Source organism: Pongo abelii, chromosome 20, assembly GCF_028885655.2.
Source record: "Pongo abelii isolate AG06213 chromosome 20, NHGRI_mPonAbe1-v2.0_pri, whole genome shotgun sequence".
NCBI lineage: Eukaryota > Metazoa > Chordata > Mammalia > Primates > Hominidae > Pongo > Pongo abelii.
In genome coordinates this window covers 1,616,582-1,637,216 of record NC_072005.2, presented here as the reverse complement: position 1 = coordinate 1,637,216, position 20,635 = coordinate 1,616,582, and the positions used below count along the sequence as shown (strand labels likewise).

General features: G+C 63.5%; 2 protein-coding genes and 1 long non-coding RNA gene across 3 annotated transcripts in view; 2 read left to right on the top strand and 1 right to left on the bottom strand.

Moving 5' to 3' along the window:
- The first annotated feature begins 1,345 nt into the window (after positions 1–1,345).
- On the top strand, positions 1,346–12,711 carry KLF16 (KLF transcription factor 16). Its single transcript, XM_024236850.3, has 2 exons — positions 1,346–1,939; positions 10,308–12,711. The coding sequence occupies exons 1-2, from the start codon at positions 1,483–1,485 to the stop codon at positions 10,607–10,609; spliced, it is 759 nt and encodes a 252-aa protein (XP_024092618.1). The 5' UTR covers positions 1,346–1,482; the 3' UTR covers positions 10,610–12,711.
- LOC129051724 (uncharacterized) lies at positions 2,292–4,778 on the bottom strand. The gene is made up of 4 exons (XR_008516160.2): positions 4,543–4,778; positions 4,106–4,244; positions 3,343–3,503; positions 2,292–3,213 (listed from the first exon to the last, which is right to left on the bottom strand). It is a non-coding gene; the product is annotated as an uncharacterized LOC129051724 (long non-coding RNA).
- A 3,938-nt stretch (positions 12,712–16,649) lies between the features above and the next one.
- The window catches only part of REXO1 (RNA exonuclease 1 homolog), a 33,328-nt gene continuing 29,342 nt past the window's right edge, over positions 16,650–20,635 (top strand). The window contains exon 1 of the mRNA XM_003779016.5: positions 16,650–16,932. Within this exon, the coding sequence (XP_003779064.4) occupies positions 16,776–16,932 (157 nt within the window). The 5' untranslated portion in view covers positions 16,650–16,775. The remainder of the gene's footprint in view (positions 16,933–20,635) is intronic.

The window sequence follows — 20,635 nt, the reverse complement described above, 5'->3', positions numbered from 1 at the left end:
GTCCATGCCCAACCCAGAGCAGGAGGTCGCCGCAGGCCAAAGCAGCTCCGCCCCCTGGAGGCCGCTCCGGCCACTGCGCAGTCCCCGCCGCCCCGCCGGAGCTGGGAAGGGGCGGGAGCGCGGTCGCGACCGAGGGGGGCCGCCCAGTTTTTGTGCCCCCGCCGCCTTGGGCCTGCGAACTGGGCCATCCGCGTCCATGGTGTCCCCGCCAATATTTAACAACTTGGCCTGGACGTCCTCGCGGCCGGGAGGCCCCAATACCTGGCCTCAGTTTTCCCGTCCGAACCCCAAGAATCGATGCCTGGGAATGGAAAGAGAAGCCCCGGACCCCGATGTCCCAGCAGGGCGGGGAACCTCTGACCCGCTCAGGCGCCCCCAGACCAGCCCAGCCCTTTGCGTTCGGACCCCTCTTCCGGTCCCCCTATCCCGACCCTCTGGGACCCAACCGGCCCTCCCCACCCCCAGTGGGGCGCGCTCTAGTAGCTCCGGAACTGGGTGCAAAAAGAGGAACGAACGCAGGCTTGCCCCACCCTCCCGGGCCCCGCCGCGGGCGCGGGATACCGGGTGTCTCGGCCGGGAGGCTCCGAGGGGCTCTGTGAGCGGCGAGGGGGAACCCCAGAGAAGAGGACGAGCAGATGCCTGAGTGCGGGGTCAAAGCAGGGCCCCAGGCCGGGAGAAGAGGGGGGAAGGGTCGCGCACGTGGCCTGGGGGCGGGGCCGGCCGCTTCCGCACCCCCCCAACCCCGGCCACGTGGGGATCGGAGCCCTCCTCCATCGCGAACGGGGGCGCGCCCGGGGCCAGGGGGGAAGCATCCGGGGAGGGGGCGGGCTCCCGCCGGCCGCGCGCCCCGGCGTGGGGTGGGCGCGCCAGCGAGGAGGCGGGGCGCGCTCTGGGAAGGAGGGGCGTGCCGGGATGGGGCGGGGCGGGGCGCGCTCTCGGAGGGAGGGGCGTGCCGGAGAGGGGGCGGAGTCTTCGGCCTCCCGCCCCGGCTTGAGTGGGTGGTGCTCCGGGAAAGGGTACGGGGGCGCGCGCTGGAGTGGGGCGCGCCGGGAGGGGGCGGGGCTCCCCGGCCTTGCACCTCAGCGCGGGGAGGGCGTGCTCCGGGCCTAAGACGCTGGGCGCTCGCGGAGGCCGGAGTGGGCGCGCCGGGGGGCGGTTTCCTCCGGCCCAAGCCCCGCCCCCGGCGGCCGCGCGCGGCTCGGAGAGTGGTGGAGGGCGCGCCGGGCGGGGGGCGTGGCTGCGGCGCCCCGAGGGGGCGTCCTCCGGGCGGGGCGGGCTGTGGCCGCCCCCGCGGGCTCCGGTGCGTCAGGGCGCGTCAGGCGGGGCGGGGCAGGCCGAGCGCGGGCGGCGGCGGCGGCGCGCGCCGGGCCTCCTCCTCCTCCTCCTCCTCCGCCTCCCGCACTCGAGCAGCCGCCGCCGGCCGGACGGACGCCGCTCCCGCCGCCTCCGCTCCGCCCGCCGCGCCGCGCGCCCTTGCCCGGCATGTCGGCGGCCGTGGCGTGCGTGGATTACTTCGCCGCCGACGTGCTCATGGCCATCTCTTCGGGCGCCGTGGTGCACCGCGGGCGGCCCGGCCCCGAGGGCGCGGGCCCCGCCGCCGGCCTGGATGTGCGCGCGGCGCGCCGCGAGGCCGCCTCGCCCGGGACCCCGGGGCCGCCTCCGCCGCCCCCCGCCGCCTCTGGCCCGGGCCTCGGCGCCGCAGCGGCGCCCCACCTGCTGGCCGCCAGCATCCTGGCCGACCTGCGCGGCGGGCCCGGAGCCGCCCCGGGGGGCGCCTCGCCCGCCTCCTCCTCCTCAGCCGCCTCGTCCCCGTCCTCGGGCCGCGCCCCCGGCGCCGCGCCCTCCGCCGCCGCCAAGAGCCACCGCTGTCCCTTCCCGGACTGCGCCAAAGCCTACTACAAGTCCTCGCACCTAAAGTCGCACCTGCGGACGCACACAGGTGAGTGCAGCCGCGATCCCGGCCCGCGCGGGGGCGGCCGCTTGAGCCCCCTCCCCCGCCAGGACCCCAAAACTGCGTGGCGCGTGGGGGGCGGGGAGGGGGGCGCGCCCGGGCCGCCGCCGCGCCGGCCGGCAGGGCGGGGCCTCGGTGGGTGGGGCGCGCGCGGGGGGCGTGGCGGCCACGCGGTCGGGCGGCGAGCGGATGGCCGTCCCGGCGGCAGTGGCGGGGGCTCCGGGGGCCCAGCGAGGTCTGCGGGCCAGATGGAGACTCCTGGGCAGACCACCTCTCTCCTTCTCTGGGCCTTGTTCCGTTTTTTTTTTTTTCCTTTTGCGTTCTGGTCTGGGCGGTGGGCACTGTGGTTGGAGCATCCGGCTCTGGGGTTCTGAGTCCTCCCCCTCCCCCAGCCTCAGTTTCCTTATCTTTGAAAATGGAGGCGGAACCGCGTCGCCGCCGCCAGGGTGGCCGCGCGGATTCTCCCCAGAGGTCGGCAGAGCACCTGGCGTGGGGCCAGGATGGGGGGAGCCCGGCACGTTTTCTCTGCGTTCTATGTATTTTAACCAGAGGGAGGGCGAGGCTAGGATCGCGGGTTGGGGCCTGAGTCTGGGGCGGGGGGACTTTATAGGAGGACCATCGAGGGGCTCGGGTCCACACTACGTGTATTTCCCCGGCGTGTTTGTTCACCCCTGTCTGGCGGGCGATTCGGGAAGGTGCGCACGGTTGGAGCGCTCAGGCTACACCAACGCCCCTCCTAGCGCAGTCCCCGGGGCGGCGAGGGGAACCGGGAGCCTGGTGGGCCTGGCTATAATTTTTCACTCCGTCCCCTCCTAGGGTTCCACTTTCTGGACTGGGAGTTTGGACTGGGGAACGGGACGGTGGGCCTTGATGGCCGGCCCGGGTTTGGGCATTAGAGGTGCTTGTCCCTTCCGGGGAGGGTGAGAGGCTGGGGGAGAGCTGTGCGGCTGCCCTTGGGCTTGGCATTCTGGCCTTGCCACCAAACAGAGGACCTCTACCCGATCTGGGTCTCAATTTTCTCATCGCTATCAAGAGTGCGATGCTGCCTCTATTTCATAGCCGTAGCGGGGGCCGCTTTGGGCAGCGGGACACTCCAAGGGGGCTTGGTCCGTGAGCTCAGATTGTAGGGACACGTGGAGCGGCCGAAGGGAAGTGGGCTGTCCAGAGTGGTGGGGCTGAGATGAGCAGGGGCCGCGAATGCCTTGTGGAAGAATTGAGGGTCCATCCTTGGGGTATGAGGAGCCGCGCTGGGACGCCTGAGGCTGGAGAGCAGGAGGGCGGGTGGGGGCGGTGGTGTGTAGCCTGCAGGCCGCCCCCTCTCTGTTCTCCAGTCTTTTCACCCCTCGCTCAGTCCCTGTCCTGGTCCCAGGGGGCCTGGAGGCTCTGCTCACCTTGAGACACAGACGGGAACCGATGGCGTCAAGACAGGACTTGGGTGGGGTCTGCGTTTTCTGCGAGGAGCCACACATCCTCGGCGGAGGGGTCCCAGGGTGTTACCTCTTTTTGAGGGCAATGGGGTCCGTGTATCTCCGCGGGGAGGGACATTGGGGGTCTGTGAAAATGGCGAGGCAGCGTTGGGAACAGAAAGGGAGGTGCCTCTCCGGGCGGTGGGCAGGGGTCCAGGAGTGCCCTGGCTTGTTGGGGGTGAGTTGGCCGATCTGAACAGACAAGGGGCTGAAGTGGGAGCCTGTTGGGAAAGCGACTCCCACCTGTCTACCCAGGTTATTCTTTGCTTGCCAGATGGCGTGGCCTGAGAGCTCCACTTGGTTTTTCTGAGTTTCTGGGTTAAGTGGATGGGATGGCCACCTCCCAGAGTGGCACCCAAGAGGCGCTTCCATAGGCCCCCGGGTATTGGGGCAGCGGTCCCTAAGCCAGCAGGGAGGGGAGGGATGGGTTTGGAGTCCTGGGAAGGCAGTATTGTTATCCCGGGATTGCAGTAAGAAACTGAGGCCTGGGGGTACCCAGTTGGGCATCCCCAGGGGTGGATGCAGATGTGCTGATGACGCGCCACCGTCTACCCTGTGTGGTGGGCGAGGGCAGGGTGGATCTCCTGGCACCTTCACCCACCCCTTGGGAGCCTGCTGACGTCCCATTCCAAAGCCCCCTTTACAGTAACGATTTGGGGACTGGGAGGGAAGTCCCAGGCCCAGGCACCTTGGATTCGGTTTCCAAAGGGTTTTGGATACTTGTGGCTTTCCAGGCTCCTCTTCTGGGCCTCCCCAGCCCCCAGGACCACCAGGGGGTCTGTGTAAACGGCCTCTTTTAGTGGAAGGTGGTCTGGTTTTTTCAGCCCCTGGAGGAGGGAGGGAATGGCTGCCGTTAAGCTGGTTTTGGGGGACGGGAGGGCCATGTGTTTTTTTGGGAGGGAGCCCCACTGCAGGGCTGTCCCTGAATGGAGTGGAGGCTGGGAAAGATCCGCAGACGAACCCGAGTCACCGGTGGCTGCAGGGCTGTCCCGGAGGGCATTGAGAACGAGTTCCGCCCCCACCCACCCCTGCCTGGGGTGCTTCTCCTCTGTAAAGGGAACACCAGTCGTGGCCTGGCCCCATTTTTACAGATAAACCAACTGAGGCACACTGGAGGAGCCCCACCTGTGCGAAGCGTGGTGCTCCCATGATTTTGGCCACATTTGGCCCTGGGCTGGGGGAGCAGTGGGATGTTCTTCATGGAGGCAGCAGGCGGCAGGACTGCACCTCCGGTCCCCTGGGTCTGGCCCACAGTCCCTATCCTAGCCCGGCCGGCTCTTGGCTCTCTCTCCCCTGCGTGGGGCGGGGAAGGACTTTGGAAGCTGTGGGTGATGTTGACGCCGTTGCTATGGTTACGGAGAGTGAGCGAGCCAGCGAGTTGGGGCGGGGGCGGGAGGAGAGACTGGCTGTCGGCTCCCTGCTCTCCAAACCCCCTGCATCCCCGGAGGGGCCCCCCACCCCGCCCCGGCATGCCAGTGCCCGGCACGCTGTCAGCCTGCACCTCCTGAGGGTTTGCCGACGCCCTCCCCCGGAGAGGGGCTCAGACCTGGAAGGGGTCTTCTCACCCAGGGCTTCTCCCCTCCGCACTTACTGAGACATTTGGGGCCTGATCGTTTTCTGGGGAAGAGCTGTCCTGGGTATTGCAGGGGGCTATGAAGTGTCCCCAGCCTCCACTCACTCCATGCCAGGAGCACCCCCTCCCCAGTCGTGACAATCACAAATGTCCCCAGACCTTGTCAGGTGCCCCCCAGGGGGCCACAGGGTCACCCCCAGTTGTATCCCACTCTGAAATCCCGTTTATTTGCATCTGAGAGGTCTTGGTGAGCTCCTGCCGCAGGCCAGTGCCCAGCATCCCAGTCCCTGCGCCCCCGGACTTAGGGAACTGAGTCCGTGGTGGCAGGGGGCGGGGTGGGGGGTGGCAACAGGGATGCTAGTGGTGATGAAAAGCGCTTCCTGGAGGAGGCAGCCTGAGGCCCACTGGGCTGGGTGGGGCAGGGAATGGGAGAGGAAGGGCGTGCTGGCTCTGGGGTCTGCTGTGGAGGTAGGGACTTGAGGTGGGGAGGGGGCGCCTCGGCAAGGTGAATCCCTGCACTTAATCCCGAGGGTGGGGACGCTGGGGGCGGCAGCGAGGCAGGCTGGGCTTTGCAGAGGCAAATCCGTTTATGGAGAAGGGATTAGGATCAGAGAGGGGTTGAGGACGGCAGGACCAGATGTGGGAGGGAGCGAGGCGTGCTGGTCTACGCACTGGGTTGGAGGGAGACTCCTTAGGACCAGGTGTGCAGAGGAGTGTCTGAGTGCCTGCCAGGTTTCTGATCCCTTGCTGAAGAGGGCCCCAGGAGGACAGGTGGGTGGGGAAACTGAGGCCCAGAGGGGGAAGCAGCCATGCCCCACCTCATTCTCCTCTCCACCCCCAGGCAGAACTATGCGCTCCTGTAGGGTTGGGATGGCAGTGCTGGTGGGCAGAGCTTGGGAGAACTGGCAGCTTATCTGGGGAGGGCTGGGGTGGGGCAGTGCCAGGCCACGGGGGTGGGGGGTAGGGGGCCAGGGACTGCCCTCCCCCACCCACTGCCCCTCCAGCCTGCAGAGTGCAGAGAGCAGCTGAAACTGCCTGCAGGTGCCCCAGCTAGTGGGATGGGGAGGGCTCCCCCAGGGTTGTGGGGGGTGATAACCACCCCCCCCACCCAGGCTCTCTGATAAAAGCAGCCCAGATCCTCGGGGAAGAGGCACATGATACCAGCGGGGCGAACTGTGGGGGCGGGGGGCACCGCCCTGGCTTAGACCATTTCTGGAACAGAGGTTACACAGGAGCCAGGGTCCTCGAGGGGGTTGTCCCCTGCCAACCCCCAGGTACCCAGAGTCTGGTGCAGGAGGTCAGGAGTTCCTGGCCTGGGTTGGGCCTCAGGTGGGACTCCTTTTATGTAGAAGGGAGTAGTGATAGTTAGGCGGCGGGGTGGGGGAGGACAGGAGTATTCAAGATGCTGAGCAAACATTATCTGCCCTTGCTCTTGTTGGAGCCAGAGCTTGATTCCCTAGACCTGCATTCTCCCTTTCCACAGATAAGCATTAAGCACCTGCTGTATACCAGGCCTGTGCTGGGCATTGCTGGGGACCCAGCCGTCAATGAAGTGCCTGCCTTCAGCTCCCACTGGAGTGCAGGGGTGCAGATATTACACCCACAAAATGCACACGGTTTTTGAAGCCTTGTACAAGGACAGAGAAGCTGACCAAGGGTGCTTGGGGGGCGCCAGGCCACTGTGAGGGGCACTGCTGCTCAGAGAAGCACCGGGCAGGATCAGCCGTCAGTTTTGACCCTAGGCCAGGGTGGAACTCAGGAAAGCCAAGCGCAGTCTGGGTGGCCCAGGCGGGAGCTGCTGGACTACTGCACTAGTCCAGGCGTGAGCTGGGAGGGGCAGGGTGGGGTCTGGACGGATCCCGAAGGCGATGGGATTTGGCTGGCAGGTGGCACGTGGGGAGGTACGGGATTGACACAAGGGCGCCTATGCCTGCCTGCGTGTTTGGCGGGAACAGCAGAGGGTTTGGAAAGGGGAAGTCTACTGGAGGAGTGGGGATGGGGGAGGAAGGAAGCTTTGGCTTTGGGAAGTCAGGGGAGCTGGGGGCAGAGTGGGTGTGGGGGTTGCTATGGCCCAGATAGTATTCGAGACCCCACCCCCAGGCTGGCAGGGCCTCGCCACCAGTGTTCCCCGCTTTCTGCAGCGGCTCCCAGAAGCAGCTGCTTGTAGGTTCTATAGAACCTGCTCAAGGATCACCTTCAGGAGCTCCTGCCCCTCCCTGGGTGGGTAAGAGGCCTCCCCAGCCCCAGCCTTTCCTGGCTCTCCTGGGATGCTTGCTTTAGTGCTGGGGCTGGTCTTCCCCACCTGTGCCTTCCCCTACAGACCCGACCCCACCTGTTAGGTGGACGTGAATGCCCCGGCAGGCGGCCGGCCACAGCCCCCCTCCCCACCCCAAGGCCCCCCAGACAAGCTCAGGAGGTGAGGCTTCCCTGTGGGAACCAGGGCCCTTGGCACAGTCCCGCAGTCCCGTCTCCAGGCCCCTCCTGTGCGGGCTCAGACGGGGCCGGCCAGGTTTCCAGGACTTCCTGGACTCCATTTTTCTGAGTCTGCCTGTTTCCGAGGCTGTCCTGAGCTCACCCGGGCCCAGCCTGAGTCAGAGGGTCAAGTCCGCCGCGGCCCCGCCCACACTGTCCTCCCGCGTTGTCCCCACCCACCGCATCCTCCGGGCGCTGCGTCTCGGCCAGGTAGCGCGGAGCAGCTGGGTGGCTGTGCACCTGGGGACCCGGCCGGCTAGGAGGCAGCGCACTCTGGGCCCCCACAAGTTCACCCCACCCTCCTCCCTGCGAGTGGATTGTGTGAGACGCAGGGCCTGGCATTTCGCAGACGCGCTTCGCCCAGCGCAGCGGGGGTGGGTAGCCCGTGCACCCCCTGCCCCGCCACCCACGTGCGCATGTGCGCGCCCCAGTCTCCGAGCGCGGGGCGGGGCTGGCAGGCACCCAGGCCACCGAGGCGAACCTGGCCCGGGCCCCCTGGCCCCGGCGGGCGTGGGACCACGTGAGCGGGGCCGGCTGGGGCTGCGGATGTCCCCGCCGCCGCCGCCGAGCTACGTGCGGCAGCTGTGTTCCCGGCGGCTGCGCGCCCCTGCCCCACTCGCCCCCCTGGCAACCTGCTCCTCCTTGCGAAGTGGAACTGAGGGAGAGGGAGTGGGGACCAGCCCCGCCGCCCTGAAAGGGGAAGTGAACCAACTGAGTGCCCGGCACCCAGCCGTGGGATGTTCCCCCTTCCCTCCTGCCGCCTCCCCGCCTGTGCCTTGCAAGATGGCGACACGGCGGCATGTTCCCTGGAGGGGCGCGCGCCCCAATCCCGTGGTCTGCTCCAGCTGCGCTCCCACAGCCAGACCCCCTCCCCAGACTGAGACCCTTGGGAGCTGTCAGGGCCCAGTGGTTGAGATGGGAGTGGGGTCCCTTCGAGGGCTGCTTTGCGCCTCTTGCTTGGGTTGCAGACGGCCCCCAGCTGGGTGGACCCCCGAGCCCAGCTGCATCCTGGGTTGCTTGGGGGAGACTTGGGGTGTGGAGCAGGCAGCCCCAGGGATTTGAGGCTACTGTTGGTCTTGGTGACAGTTAGTCTCTCCCCCTCTCCAGCTGCCTGGATTCACAACCTCTTGGGGAGGGGGGCTGCTGGTCTCTGTCTGCAGTCTTGTTTTGCTGAGGGTGTCGGGGTGTGACAGGGAGGAAGGATGAGATGAAAAGGGAAGGTTTTTTTTCCAGCTCTTCTTGGGTCACGAGTGATCGCTGGTGCCCCTCAGCGGGCGGATCCCTCCACTCTCCCGTCCCCGTCCTCAGCCGGGCTCCCCAGGGCAGCCCCTGATCTTAGAGCAGAAATGTCACTGGGTTACCCTAAGCATGGCTGTGTCCCTCCCACCGGCTGTGTACCCCTCACCATGGTCCCTGCTGTGGGTCCTTCCAGGCCCCTAGCTGGCTGCAGTTCTTCACGGACTGGCGGGACTGCTCCCAGGGCCAGAGCAACCTCCAGTGCTGGGCGTGGGCCGCCCAGTTTGTAACCCACCGGGTGACCACCCTCCTGGCCGCCCTGGCCCTGCTGTAGCTTCCTTGAGAATAGGCTTTGGGGCCACTCAGGGGAGTTGGTTCTGACGTCTCTCTTGCTACTCAGGGCTCCAACCAGTGCCACGAGGGGCACGCGCGTCCAGTCTCCATCCACACAACCCACCCTGTAAAACCCTGGGGTGTCACAGGAATAACGTCCGGGAATGCCAGGGTCCCGGGTACCTGGTGCAGGGCCCAAAAGGGTGGGAGCTTCGGGGATGCAGGGCCCTTTGTCCTGCTCCGGGCCCTGGGTGGAGGTGGACTGACCTGCCCCTCCCCAGTCGTTGGAGACCCCTATCTGCTGGGGAGACGCTGACATCGCGATGCCACATGCTGTGGGCGTGAGACCCCGGCTAAAGGAAGGGGGTCGGGCGGCACAGTTCTAGGGCAAAGACCCACACGGGGTGGAGGCACACAGGCAGGCCCGGATGGCGACGGCTGGTTAGGGGCAGGATGGGCGAGGCCCGGCTTTGGCGGTGGGAGGGGACTGTGGAGGAAGTGGCCCGGTGGTGGCCCGCCCCTGCCCAGCGCCATCTGTCCCGCGGGGGCGGGGCGAGTACAGCCTGCCGGGCCCCACCCCTTCCCGGGAGACCCCGCCCCCTCCCCTCCCTGTGAGCTTTCCTGCCTGTTTTCCATCTAACCACACCCCGAGATCAGGGCCCAGACTGACTGCCTGCGGGTTCCTCCCATGTCCCCCTGCTCGTGGAAGGGCCAGGAGGGTTAGGGAAGTTGCCATGATTGTACCCCCTTAACCCAGCCTTTGCATCCCAGGTGGTCATTTGGAAAAGGAGGGGATCATGCACAGACGGAGGCCCCTGATTGCCCCTGGAGGGGGTGGGGCAGAGACAGCCTGACCCGTGTGCTCCGAAGGCCGAGCATGCCTTCTGAGCGTGCCTGTGTCTGGGACAGACACTAGGAGGCCTTTGCTAATCCCTGCCAGTGTCCCGCCTGGGACCAGAGGCTGCGAGGGCCTGGGGAGCTTCAGCCTTGGGGGTCTGTGGCGGTTACTTACGGTTAACAGATTCTGGACTCGCCAGAGAGTCCTTTCTAAGAGCTGGTAGGAAATAAGAGGATTATTTATTAGGGTCTCGTGTGGGGCCACCAGAGGATGGATAAGGGTTGTATTCTTTGTGCTTTTCCATGTTTTAAATTCACACCCAGAACTCAGCCTCTAAAACGGCACGGGACAAATGCCCGCCACCTTTTGGGATCTGCTGGAATGTGTCTGTCATCTCTCCCCCGCTGACCGGCTGCCTGTCTCTGTCTCTCTGTCCAGGGGAACGCCCTTTTGCTTGTGACTGGCAGGGCTGCGACAAGAAGTTCGCCCGCTCCGACGAGCTGGCCCGCCACCACCGGACGCACACAGGCGAGAAGCGCTTCTCCTGCCCTCTGTGTTCCAAGCGCTTCACCCGCAGCGACCACTTGGCCAAGCACGCCCGCCGCCACCCTGGCTTCCACCCGGACCTGCTCCGGCGCCCTGGTGCCCGCAGTACCTCCCCCAGCGACTCGCTGCCCTGCAGCCTGGCCGGGAGCCCCGCGCCGAGCCCCGCGCCCAGCCCAGCCCCCGCAGGCCTGTAGGGCCCTCCTGCAGCCCACCCTGACCGCCAGGATGCTTCTGCCATCCAGGGGTGTAGTGAGGACCCGCGGGCAGCCTGGGCCCCTTCCAGTCGTGGGCAAACCCTGAAGACGCCCCTGCCCCCCTCCAGAGAGTGAGGAGGGGGCCTGAGACTGGACCTGGGTCTGCCTGACCTCAGAGGTGGCCCTCAGGATGGGTGACGGGGGCTTGTGTCTGTAAATAGCCATGATACTAACTTTCTTCCCATCTGTGCAACGGGGCCCCCCCAGGGCAGCTAGGAGGTCCTCCCCCTCCCCTCTCCTCTCCACCACCCCCTGCTGCCCCCCTCCGGGGTGGGGTTTGGGGGGGTGGAGTGGACTTCTGGGAGCCGGCCCGGGGAAGGCACCCCCTGCCCCATCCCTGCAGGTTGGGATGAAGTGTGCAGACAGCCATAGAGGAGTCAGGGGTTGATACGGCCCCTGCCTCTCCCCACCCCACCCCACCCCACCCCACTGAAAGCCATGGGTGTAGTTCAGGGAAACGGGGGTGCAGCCCAGCCACCCCCCATTCGGGTACTCAATCTCAGGTGTCCACAGGTTCTGCCCACGGTAGGGGCTGACCGGCCCCCCAGACCTCGGGGGTAGAGCCAGGAGCGGGGCGGCGTTAGGATGCCCGGAGGGGCTCCAGGTGTTGCTTCTGAGACCTGGGATGGGGAGGGAGGGGACCTCTGGGTTCTTCCAAAGAACATTTGACTCAGTGGGGTCGGGAGCTGGGAGGCAGATATCGGGGTCAGGAGGGAATGCTGGCTTATTTATTTTCCTCTGTCCTCGGGTGTGAGGGCCCTAGCTCCCCCTCTCTGGGTGGGTGGGTGAGAGTGGGTGAGAGAGGCTACAGGGGAGGCTGGCACCAGGCCTGGCCCTCCAGTCCCTGCCTTGCTGACTTTGGCCTTTGCGGTATCACGTGACAATCAACTCTTCCCTTAACGACGCCTGTGGCCTTGGGCTGCGCTGCCCTCCCTGGCCTGCAGGTGGGGCCGTAGAGCCCATGCCCGCCGGCGTTGCAGGCTCTTCCGGGCCTGGGCTGCAGCCTGGTCCGACCCTGCTTCCCCCGCCTCCCCTCCTTCTCCTGGGTGCTCGGAAGAGGTGGGCCCTGGCCCGTGGTCGAGGTCTTGTCTCGTGGACTGGAAGCAGAGGGCTGGCTGTGCAGCCTCCTGGGGTAGCTCGTTTTTTTTTGCACCGGGTAGAATATTTTTTCAGGCATGGATTCCTTTTTTCTGGGCCCCCGTGGGTGGTCCGGCATCCTCAGGGGGTGTGAGTGTGTGTGGGGGGTCTCTGAGCTGAACTTGGGTGGGGTGGGGACTTGTCCCTCGGGGGCCACCTTTGTGTCCTTGCCAAGGGTCATCCTGCTGTGGCCTGGGTTGCATTTCCTCTTGGGGGGTATTGAGGACCCCCAGCCTGGAATGAGAAGGGTCCCAGGTTCCATGTCAGACCCAGAAAGGTGGATCCCCCCACTGTTGGCTGCAGGAGGTTTTTGGTACCCCCTTTTGTTCCAGAACCGTCCTGCCTCTCGCTTGGGGATAGGGGGGCTTTGGATGGCACTGGTGTGCACCTGGACCCAGCCCCAGCCTGGCAGGATCCAGGGATGGGTGCCTGGAGTCCTGGGGGGAGGGAGGCAGGGGACGCCCTTCTGGAGCTGGGCTCGGAGGGTCTGCCCCGTCCAGCCCTCGGCTCTCTGTGTTCTCTGTCCCTAGCCTCAAACCCTCTTCTGGCAGCCCTAGTGAGATGCCTTAGTCTGTGGGGGTGGGTGGGGACTGGGGCCCCGTTTTCCTTTGTGAGTCTTGGTTGGCCCCAGCCCTGGCAGGGGCCTGTCTGGAGCAGGGGCGGGTAGGGCTGTGGGTTCTAGAACTCTCTAACTGGGCCCCTGTCCAGTGTCCAGGGGCTTGGAGAGACCTGCGCCCACCCCTCCACTCTTCCAGGAGTCGCTGATCACTGGGACCTGGTTCCAGCCGTTTGCAGGGGAGGTGGCTCCAAGGGGCGTGTGCTTTCCGTGGGTGGCGCCCCTCCCCCGCCCTGCCTGGCCTCATCCTTGTATTTAATTAATTAAACAAGCCCCTTTTTAAACCCTATTCCAGCGTGTGTGTGGTCTCTCCCGTGGCAGTCCCCTGCCTGTGGGCACGCTCTGAACCCCTCTGTCCCACCCACCAGTGTGGCCCCAAGTTCATCCACCTCGTGGGGAAACTGAGGCAGCGGGCTAGTGAAGGGGGTCTTGGCCAGGCCCCTGTGGCTGAGACACAAAATGCCCTGCCCCTAGCCCTAAGCCCCGCGGAGGGGGCTGCCTGCAGCAGCGCGCGCTGCGCCCGCCGGGTGTCACCCACGCCTGGCGCAGCTGCGCCCCGCGCCCAGCTTCCCGCCCGCCCCGTTGCCTGGCAACCAAGGCACGGTGACACGGCGCCCGGGGGCGTCCGCCGCCCGCCCCTTCCGGTGCCGCAGGGGATGGGGGAGCCTGCGCCCCCGGGGCTGCTCGCCGGCGCGGGACAGGCTCCTCCACGGAGGGTCCCCCGGCCGCCTCCCAGGCTCCTGTGCTCCTGTATTGAGCGCCTACCGTATGCCAGCTCCCCTAGTGGGAATTGAGAAGAGGGGGCGGTGAGAGCTTTGAAGCCCTCCCCAGGAAAAACCACTGTGGACTCCAGCGCTCCCCAGAGCCTGTAGGCCGGCGGGGCTGGGATGGGGCCGGGCAGGCCACTCCTACGCACCTGCTGAGCCCTGGGGCTTCGCCTGCTTTTCGCCCGGGGAAGGGGGTGGTCGACCTCTGGTATCGCGCGACCGGCGTCGACTCACGCCAGACCCCTCCCCAACATGGGCGGCAAGTTCCCGGCTTTACTCGAGGGCAGCCTCCCTCGTGCACCCCCAATCCTGCCCGACCCATCCTCCCATTCCACCGGACGCCCCACGAACATAACTCCCGGGACTCTCGCACCCCTCCAAGCTCCTGCCTGGTTTTCTGTCCCTCTGGAGCAAAATGTCTAGAATATGGGGTCTACACTCGCAGCCTCACCCCTCTCTCTGACGGACACACTCGCATTAGGCTTTTAAATTACACCCCCCCACCCCCAACACACACACGTGCCCAGAAACAGCACCATCCTTTTGGTGCCTTTGGGACCCCGACCCACCTGGGCGTCCCTCCCGCCCGCAGGCTGTCCTTGCCATGCCCCCTCCTCAGTCGAGGGCAGTTCCATCCTGCAAGGCCAAAATCCTTGGGGAGTCACCCTGGACCCCACTGTGTGTCTCACCACCCACATCTGGCCCATCTGAAACCTCCCTGGGCTCTACCTTCAAAATAGATCCAGAATCTGGCCGCCTTTCCCTGCTGTAAGGGCCTCCACCGCGACGGTCTAGTCTCCCCAGGACTCACTTGAACCAGTGCAATCACCATCGCCCTGGTCTCCCGGTGCCTTCACGGTTTGTCCTCCCCACGGCCACCAGAGGGCGTCCGTGAGCACCTGGGGCAAGTCTGGTTCCTCTTCTGCCCGCAACCCTCCATGGCTCCCATTGCCATCACAGTCAAAGCCCAAGTCCTCCCTGAGGCCCATCGGGTTCTGCATGACCTGCCCCGTCCTCCCCCTGCTCTTCCCTCCTGCCTCTCTCCCCCTCCTCACCCTGCTCCAGCCACACTGGCCTCCTCGCTGTTCCTCCAACACACCAGGTGCAGTCCTGCCCCACGGCCTGTGCCCTCTGCTTGGAATGCCTTTCCTCCAGAAACCTGCTTGGCTCCCTCATCATCTTTTACTTATTTATTTATTTTTTATTTTTTATTTTTTTGAGACACCGTCTCGCTCTGTCACCCAGGCTGGAGTGCATTGGTGCAATCTTGGCTCACTGCAACCTCCGCCTCCCAGGTTCAAGGGATTCTCCTGCCTCAGCCTCCCGAGTAGCTGGGATTACAGGCATGTGCCACCACGCCCAGCTAATTTTTGTAATTTTAGTAGAGATGGGGTTTCACCATGTTAGCCAGGCTGGTCTCAAACTCCTGACCTCAAGTGATCTGCCTGCCTCAGCCTCCCAAAGTGCTGGGATTACAGGCGAGAGGCACCATGGCCTGCCCCTAATTTTCTTTAAAACCGCACAAATCCCGCCTTCCCCATAGAATCACCGAGACCAGCCCTGTGCCTTGTCCAGGCTCTTCTGCTTCTGTTCTCAAAGCACTTTCCACCTGGCTTCAGGCTGTCTCACTTATCCCTGTGTTCACTGTCTGCCTCCCTGCCTACACCACCACCTCCACCAGAGTGGGGTTCTCTGCTCTGCTTATGAATGTTTCTAGCATTGTGTGGCACACAGTAGGTGCTCAGTAACTATTTGCTGAATGAATGACCAAGACCAGCTGGCATGGATGGAGCAATCGCATAAATGAGACTTCATTTCCCACGCGTCAGCAGGAGCCATGACAGGGAGTCTACGCCTCCACTGCCCGTGATGGGACAGCTTTGAGATTAGATCAGGTCCTCCGCAGAGTCGCCCATGACCCATCCCAACCCACATCCCCCCATCATTGCATCCTGTGATTTATTTATAATTGTGGTAAAATCACATGCACATAACATAAAATTTGTCATCTTAACCATTGTATTATTATCGTTACTTGAGATGGAGTCTCACTCTGTCACCCAGGCTAGAGTGCAGCGGTGCGATCTCGGCTCACTGCAATCTCCGCTTCCCAGGTTCAAGTGATTCTCCTAACTCAGCCTCCCAAGTAGTTGGGACTACGGGCGCCCGCCACCACGCCTAGCTAATTATTGTATTTTTAATAGATGCGGGGTTTTGCCATCTTGGCCAGGCTGGTCTCAAACTCCTGACCTCGGTTGATCTTCCCTCCTCGGCCTCCCAAAGAGCTAGGATTACAGGCATGAGCCATCGCGCCCAGCTAATTTTTGTATTTTTAATAGATGCGGGGTTTTGCCATCTTGGCCAAGCTGGTCTTGAAATCCTGGGCTCAAGTGATCCACCCGCCTCAGCCTCCCAGAGTGTTGGGATTACAGACATGAGCCACTGTGCCCGACCTAAGACTTTGCTTTCTATTCTTTTTGGGTGTATACCCAGGAATAGAGTTGCTTATAGGGTAACTCTGTTTAACTTTTTCCATCTCTACACAAAATACAAAAAATTAGCCAGGCATGATGGTGCGCACCTGTGGTTTTAGCTACTCGGGAGGCTGAGGTGGGAGAATCACCTGAGCCAGGGAAGTCGAGGCTGCAGTAAGCTGTGATTGCACCACTGCACTCCAGCCTTGGTGACAGAGCAAGACCCTGTCTCTTCAAAACAAACTTTTTGGGTTTTTTGTTTTACATAGCAGTGGCACTATTTTACAATCCCACCAGAATGCACCAGGTCAAACTTCCCCTTAAGACGTGGGCCTACTCCACCAGACTACAGAGCTGCCCCATCCCAGCCTTGTTCCTTGTTTGTCTGTTAAAAATGCACCATCTAGCCTGGTATACAGTAGGCGCTGAATATTTGTTGAACAAATGAGTGAACGTGGGCCTGGTCATTAGACTGATGACAAGAGTCGAGGTTGGGGAGATTAAGGCGTTTCCTGAGAGCCAGCTGTATACCAGGGCGAGGGGATTTTTAAAGAGTGTGAACGGAGTAATTCACCCGTGGGTTTCACCTGGCTCAGGTTTAAGGCCACCTCCCCGCAGACCTCTCCTCGTCCAGTAGAGGGCGCTTTAAGCTGATATGCTAACGAATGGAAATGATATGCAAATGAGTAACAGCGGGCCCCGCGGGGCTTTTTTGGTCAGGCGCGCCGTGGACAGCCCTGGCGCCGCAGGGGCCTGGGGCTCAAGATGGCGCCGCTACAGCCGCCGAAGGTCGGGCGGCGGCGCTGGCGAGGCTCCCGGAGACCGCAGGCAGGGCAGCCCCCGCCCTCCTTAATTCCTCCCGCGGCCGTCTGTCCCGGCCCAGGGGTCCGCCACCAGCCTCGGTCGCGCAGGAGCAGGCGTTTCTGAGCAGGCGCGCTGCGGGCAGCCCCTCCCGGGGTCCCTTGCGGCGGCGTCCCGAGGGCCTCCGGGGGCCTCGGAGCAAGATGGCGGCGGCGGGGTCCGTGAGGCGCGGGCGGCGGCGACCGCGGCGCCAGTGAGGGGGCCCTGGGGCCCGGGCGGCTCCGGGCCGGGGCCCCGCCGCGGGACGGACCATGCTACGCTCCACTGGCTTCTTCCGGGCCATTGACTGCCCCTATTGGTCTGGGGCTCCCGGGGGGCCCTGCCGGCGGCCCTACTGCCACTTCCGGCACCGCGGGGCCCGGGTCCCCGGCGCGCCAGGTGACGGCGGAGAGGCGCCCCCCGCAGCAGGTAATGCCCGCCCGCCTGCTTGCCTTGGGCTCGGCTCCCCTGCCCGGGTCTGGACCCCACCCCGGTCCCGCCCGAGGTCCCCGTTCTCGGCCCAGCCCCCTCCCCACACGTTCGCGGGCGACGGTTTTGCCAGTCGGAACCGGGACCACCCACCCTGGGACCCGGTGCAAAGCATTAGATGTCCCTAAGCCTTCGTCTTCACGAGTGTGAAATGTCAACTACGAGGACGCGTCCTGTCAGGGGTGTCTAGAGGGCGGAGTGCGAGCGCATGTTAAATACCGGGCACCGGGCCTGACACGAGGGGGCTCGGGAGACGGGCGCGGCCGGCGCTAGGCAGGCCCTGGACTCCTCCTGCCCCTGATTCGCGCCCGCCGCTTCCCGGACCCCATGTGCTTGGGGACGCCCTTATTTCCATGACGTTTCCTCCGGCCGCGCCTCTGGCAGCGGCCACTTCAGTCTCCAGTCGTTGAGTCAGGATGGTCCGAGGATCGTCTCCTGTGTTTGTCGAGCCCTGTGTCCAGCATGACTGGCAGGGAGGAAGTCAAAACTTACTCGAGTGGGCTCCGAGGAATTCCATGCTTTTGTTCGGGCAGAGGATGTTGGTGGACTCCACCTCACAGCGTCATGGTGGTTTTCATCGTCATGGCAGCGTTTCTTGGAGATGTGGGATTTGGGTTGGAGAAAAAGAGGGACATCGCAAGGAAAGTCGTGGAGGGAGGGTTATCGAGTGTGATGTCATTCAGACTCTCCTGTTACCTCTGTCCCTTGATAGTGGCTCTCTGCTTCCCCCAGCCCCTGACTTCTTTCGTCCCAGATTTCCTCATTGGGCGTGAGTTTCAAGCATTGTTTTTACTTTAACCATGAAACAGTCTCAGTTCAGAGCCTTTTCCTGCAAAAGAGAAACATCTTCTCTAGGATTTAAGAATAGGTTTATTTTCCTGTTTTGTCAGAAAAGGTAGCATTTTTTTCTGATCCCTGATAAGTGTGCTTAGGACACCTGCACCTGTGGGCGGTTGTTTGCAGGTGGACAGATGCAAGCAATCACTTGTCATGTCAGCTCCCCACCGCCCAGCGTCTTTGCTGTGCTTGAGGCGGGGGATTCAGAGCTGTGTACGATGCTGGCTGTGCTCTCAGGGACCTGCCGACAGCTGTGCCTACAGATCCCTTAGCATAGGTCGTGATGTCCTGGGAGCACGCAGCCGGCTTTGGCGGGGGCTGGGAGTTGGTGAAGAAGGCAGTGCGTGGGAGAGGCTTCTCGGAGGCTGTGACACCCGACTCACGATGCTCATTTTCACTCTATTTTTAGAGACAGGGTCTCACTCTATAGTCCAGGCTGGAGTGCAGTGGTGCGATCACAGCTCTTTGAGGCCTCGACCTCCTGGGCTCAAGGGATCGTCCTGTCTGAACCTCCTGAGTAGCTGGGACTATGGGCGGCGTGTGCCACCACGCCTGGCTAACTTGTATTTTTTTGTGGAGATAGGGTCTCGCTATGTTGTCCAGGCTTGTCTCAAACTCCTGGCCTCGAGCAGACCTCCTGCTTCGGCCTCCCAAAGTGCTGGGGTTCCAGGTGTGAGCCACTGCACCCGGTGCAAGTCAGGCTTTTGATATCTGTCTGCATCCCAAATGGCCCATTTGTTTCCCAAAGGCTTATTTTTGAGGGTCCCTTTGGTGATGTCGTCTTCCTGTCTGCCCCGCGTTCCTATGGGAAAAATGCAGCTGCCTGCCTCTTACCGTGGTGTGTCTGCATTTCCCTTTTGCTGGTGAGAATGAACTCCTTTTCCCATCTCTGGTGGGGTGGTAGGGCTTCTTGTTACTGTCTGGTAGAAGACTGCTTCCCCCCGCAGAAGGCAGGATCCATCTTTCTTGCGGTGAGGCTTCTCTGACCCTCTGTTCCCTCCTCTGTGACATGTTCATCAGGCTGCCCTCTGAGGACAGGGGGGAATGCATGTCCCATGTCCACTCCTCCAGATTTACACATGCCCAGTTTTCTATGGGGTTTGAAGAGGCTGGCGTGATCTAGCCTTTGCCATGTCCTCTCAAGGAGATTTCAGGGTGGACAGGGCAGCGGCCTCCAGAGAGGAGATAGACAGGAACGCTGGCCTCCCAGGATTGAGAGTGGCCAGAGGTTCAGGTGAAAAGCCCTCAGCTAGCCCTGGAGCACCTGTGGGGCCATGCTCTGTGCTGGACACGCGCTGCATGGTGACCCTGTGAGCTATTTGCTGCCGGTGGGGAAACGGAGGCTTATCAAGGAACGTGTTTTGCCCATACTGCCACCTGGCCGGGGCAGGTCTGGAGCCTCCAGGGCCTCTAGGAGAAGGAGAGGGCATCTGATGAGGGCACCAAGACAGGCAGGGTTGGGAGGCTTGGCGGAGCTGCGACGGGAACAGGAAGATGGCTGGTGCTCCTGGGCCCTGGGTCACAGGCTTAGTGGGTCATTGGCAACCTTGAGCAGCACGGCTGAAGGACTCAGATTTCCTTCTGGGCTCTTATCCCTGGACCTGCTCAGCCATTTTATTTAATTTAATTTTTGGGACAGGGTTTCACTTTGTCACCCAGGCTGGGGTGCAGTGGTGCGATCACAGCTCACTGCAGCCTCGACCTCCTGGGCTCAAGGGATCCACCTGGCTCAGCCTCCTGAATAGCTGAGACCACAGGCATGTGACATCACACCTCGCTAATGTTTAAAATTTTTGTTGAGACTCAAGCGATCCTCTCTCTTCAGCCTCCTGAAGTGCTGGGATGACAGGTGTGAAGCACCGCGCTGGGCTGCTCAGCCATTTCAGAGCCGGCTGGACCTGCCCAGGGTGGCTTGGAGGGATGGTCCAGCAGCCCTTACAGTGGTCACCGTGTAGCCCTGGGACGCAGGGACATGCAGCCCTGGCCTAGAGGGGCACGTTCTATCCCAGCCTTGTGAGTTGGTAATGAGCGTTACTCTCCCCGCAGTGGCCGCTCTCTGCTGCCTGGGCCATGGCTGCAGCCTGTGGTAGGTGAGGGGCCTCGTTTGTCTATGTGGAGCGGGCAGGGCTAGATCCCACCTTCCTCCCATCTGACCTCAGAGCCCAGGCCCCTGCCCACTGCCTCGCACTCCCTGCGGCGTCTCAGGGAGGCTGTGTCCTACTGAGAGGCAGGACGCTGTCTTCCAGGAGAGGGAACCCTTCTGGGGAGGATTGCAGGAAAGTCCAGGGCTCTCCAGAGGTGCGGTGGGCCCCAGCTCAGGGCTTCACGGTTCCAGCAGGAATGCGCTCCCAGATGATGCTTCTCCTGAGGAAGGCAGAGGCTGAGGGCACCACGTTGAGGGGATGCTAGTGCTGCGCCACAGGCTGACTCAGGCCCCAGCAGGACAGTCCCAGGCCTGGGGAAGGGGCCATCCTATACTGCAAAGTGAGCAGCAGACATGTGTGCATGGCACACAGCTCCTGCCCTCAGGCAGGAATCCCGCAGTCGGGTTCAGGATCTGGCAGCCCGGTGCCAGTGGTTCTGGGTGGGGCCATTGGCGGCGTCCCAGCTGGGGCTCCAGGCGACTCTCCAGAACTGCATCTATAGAGGGCAGGGGTCCTGGGGTAGAGGCTCTCAGGGAGCAGCCCCAGGTACATGGGGAGCCCTGAAGCCCACCCACCGTGTACCCAGTATCTCCTGAAGCCCAGCCACCGTGTACCCAGTATCTCCTGAGCCTTCCAGCAGAGTTGGGTCAGGCAGGGGGTCC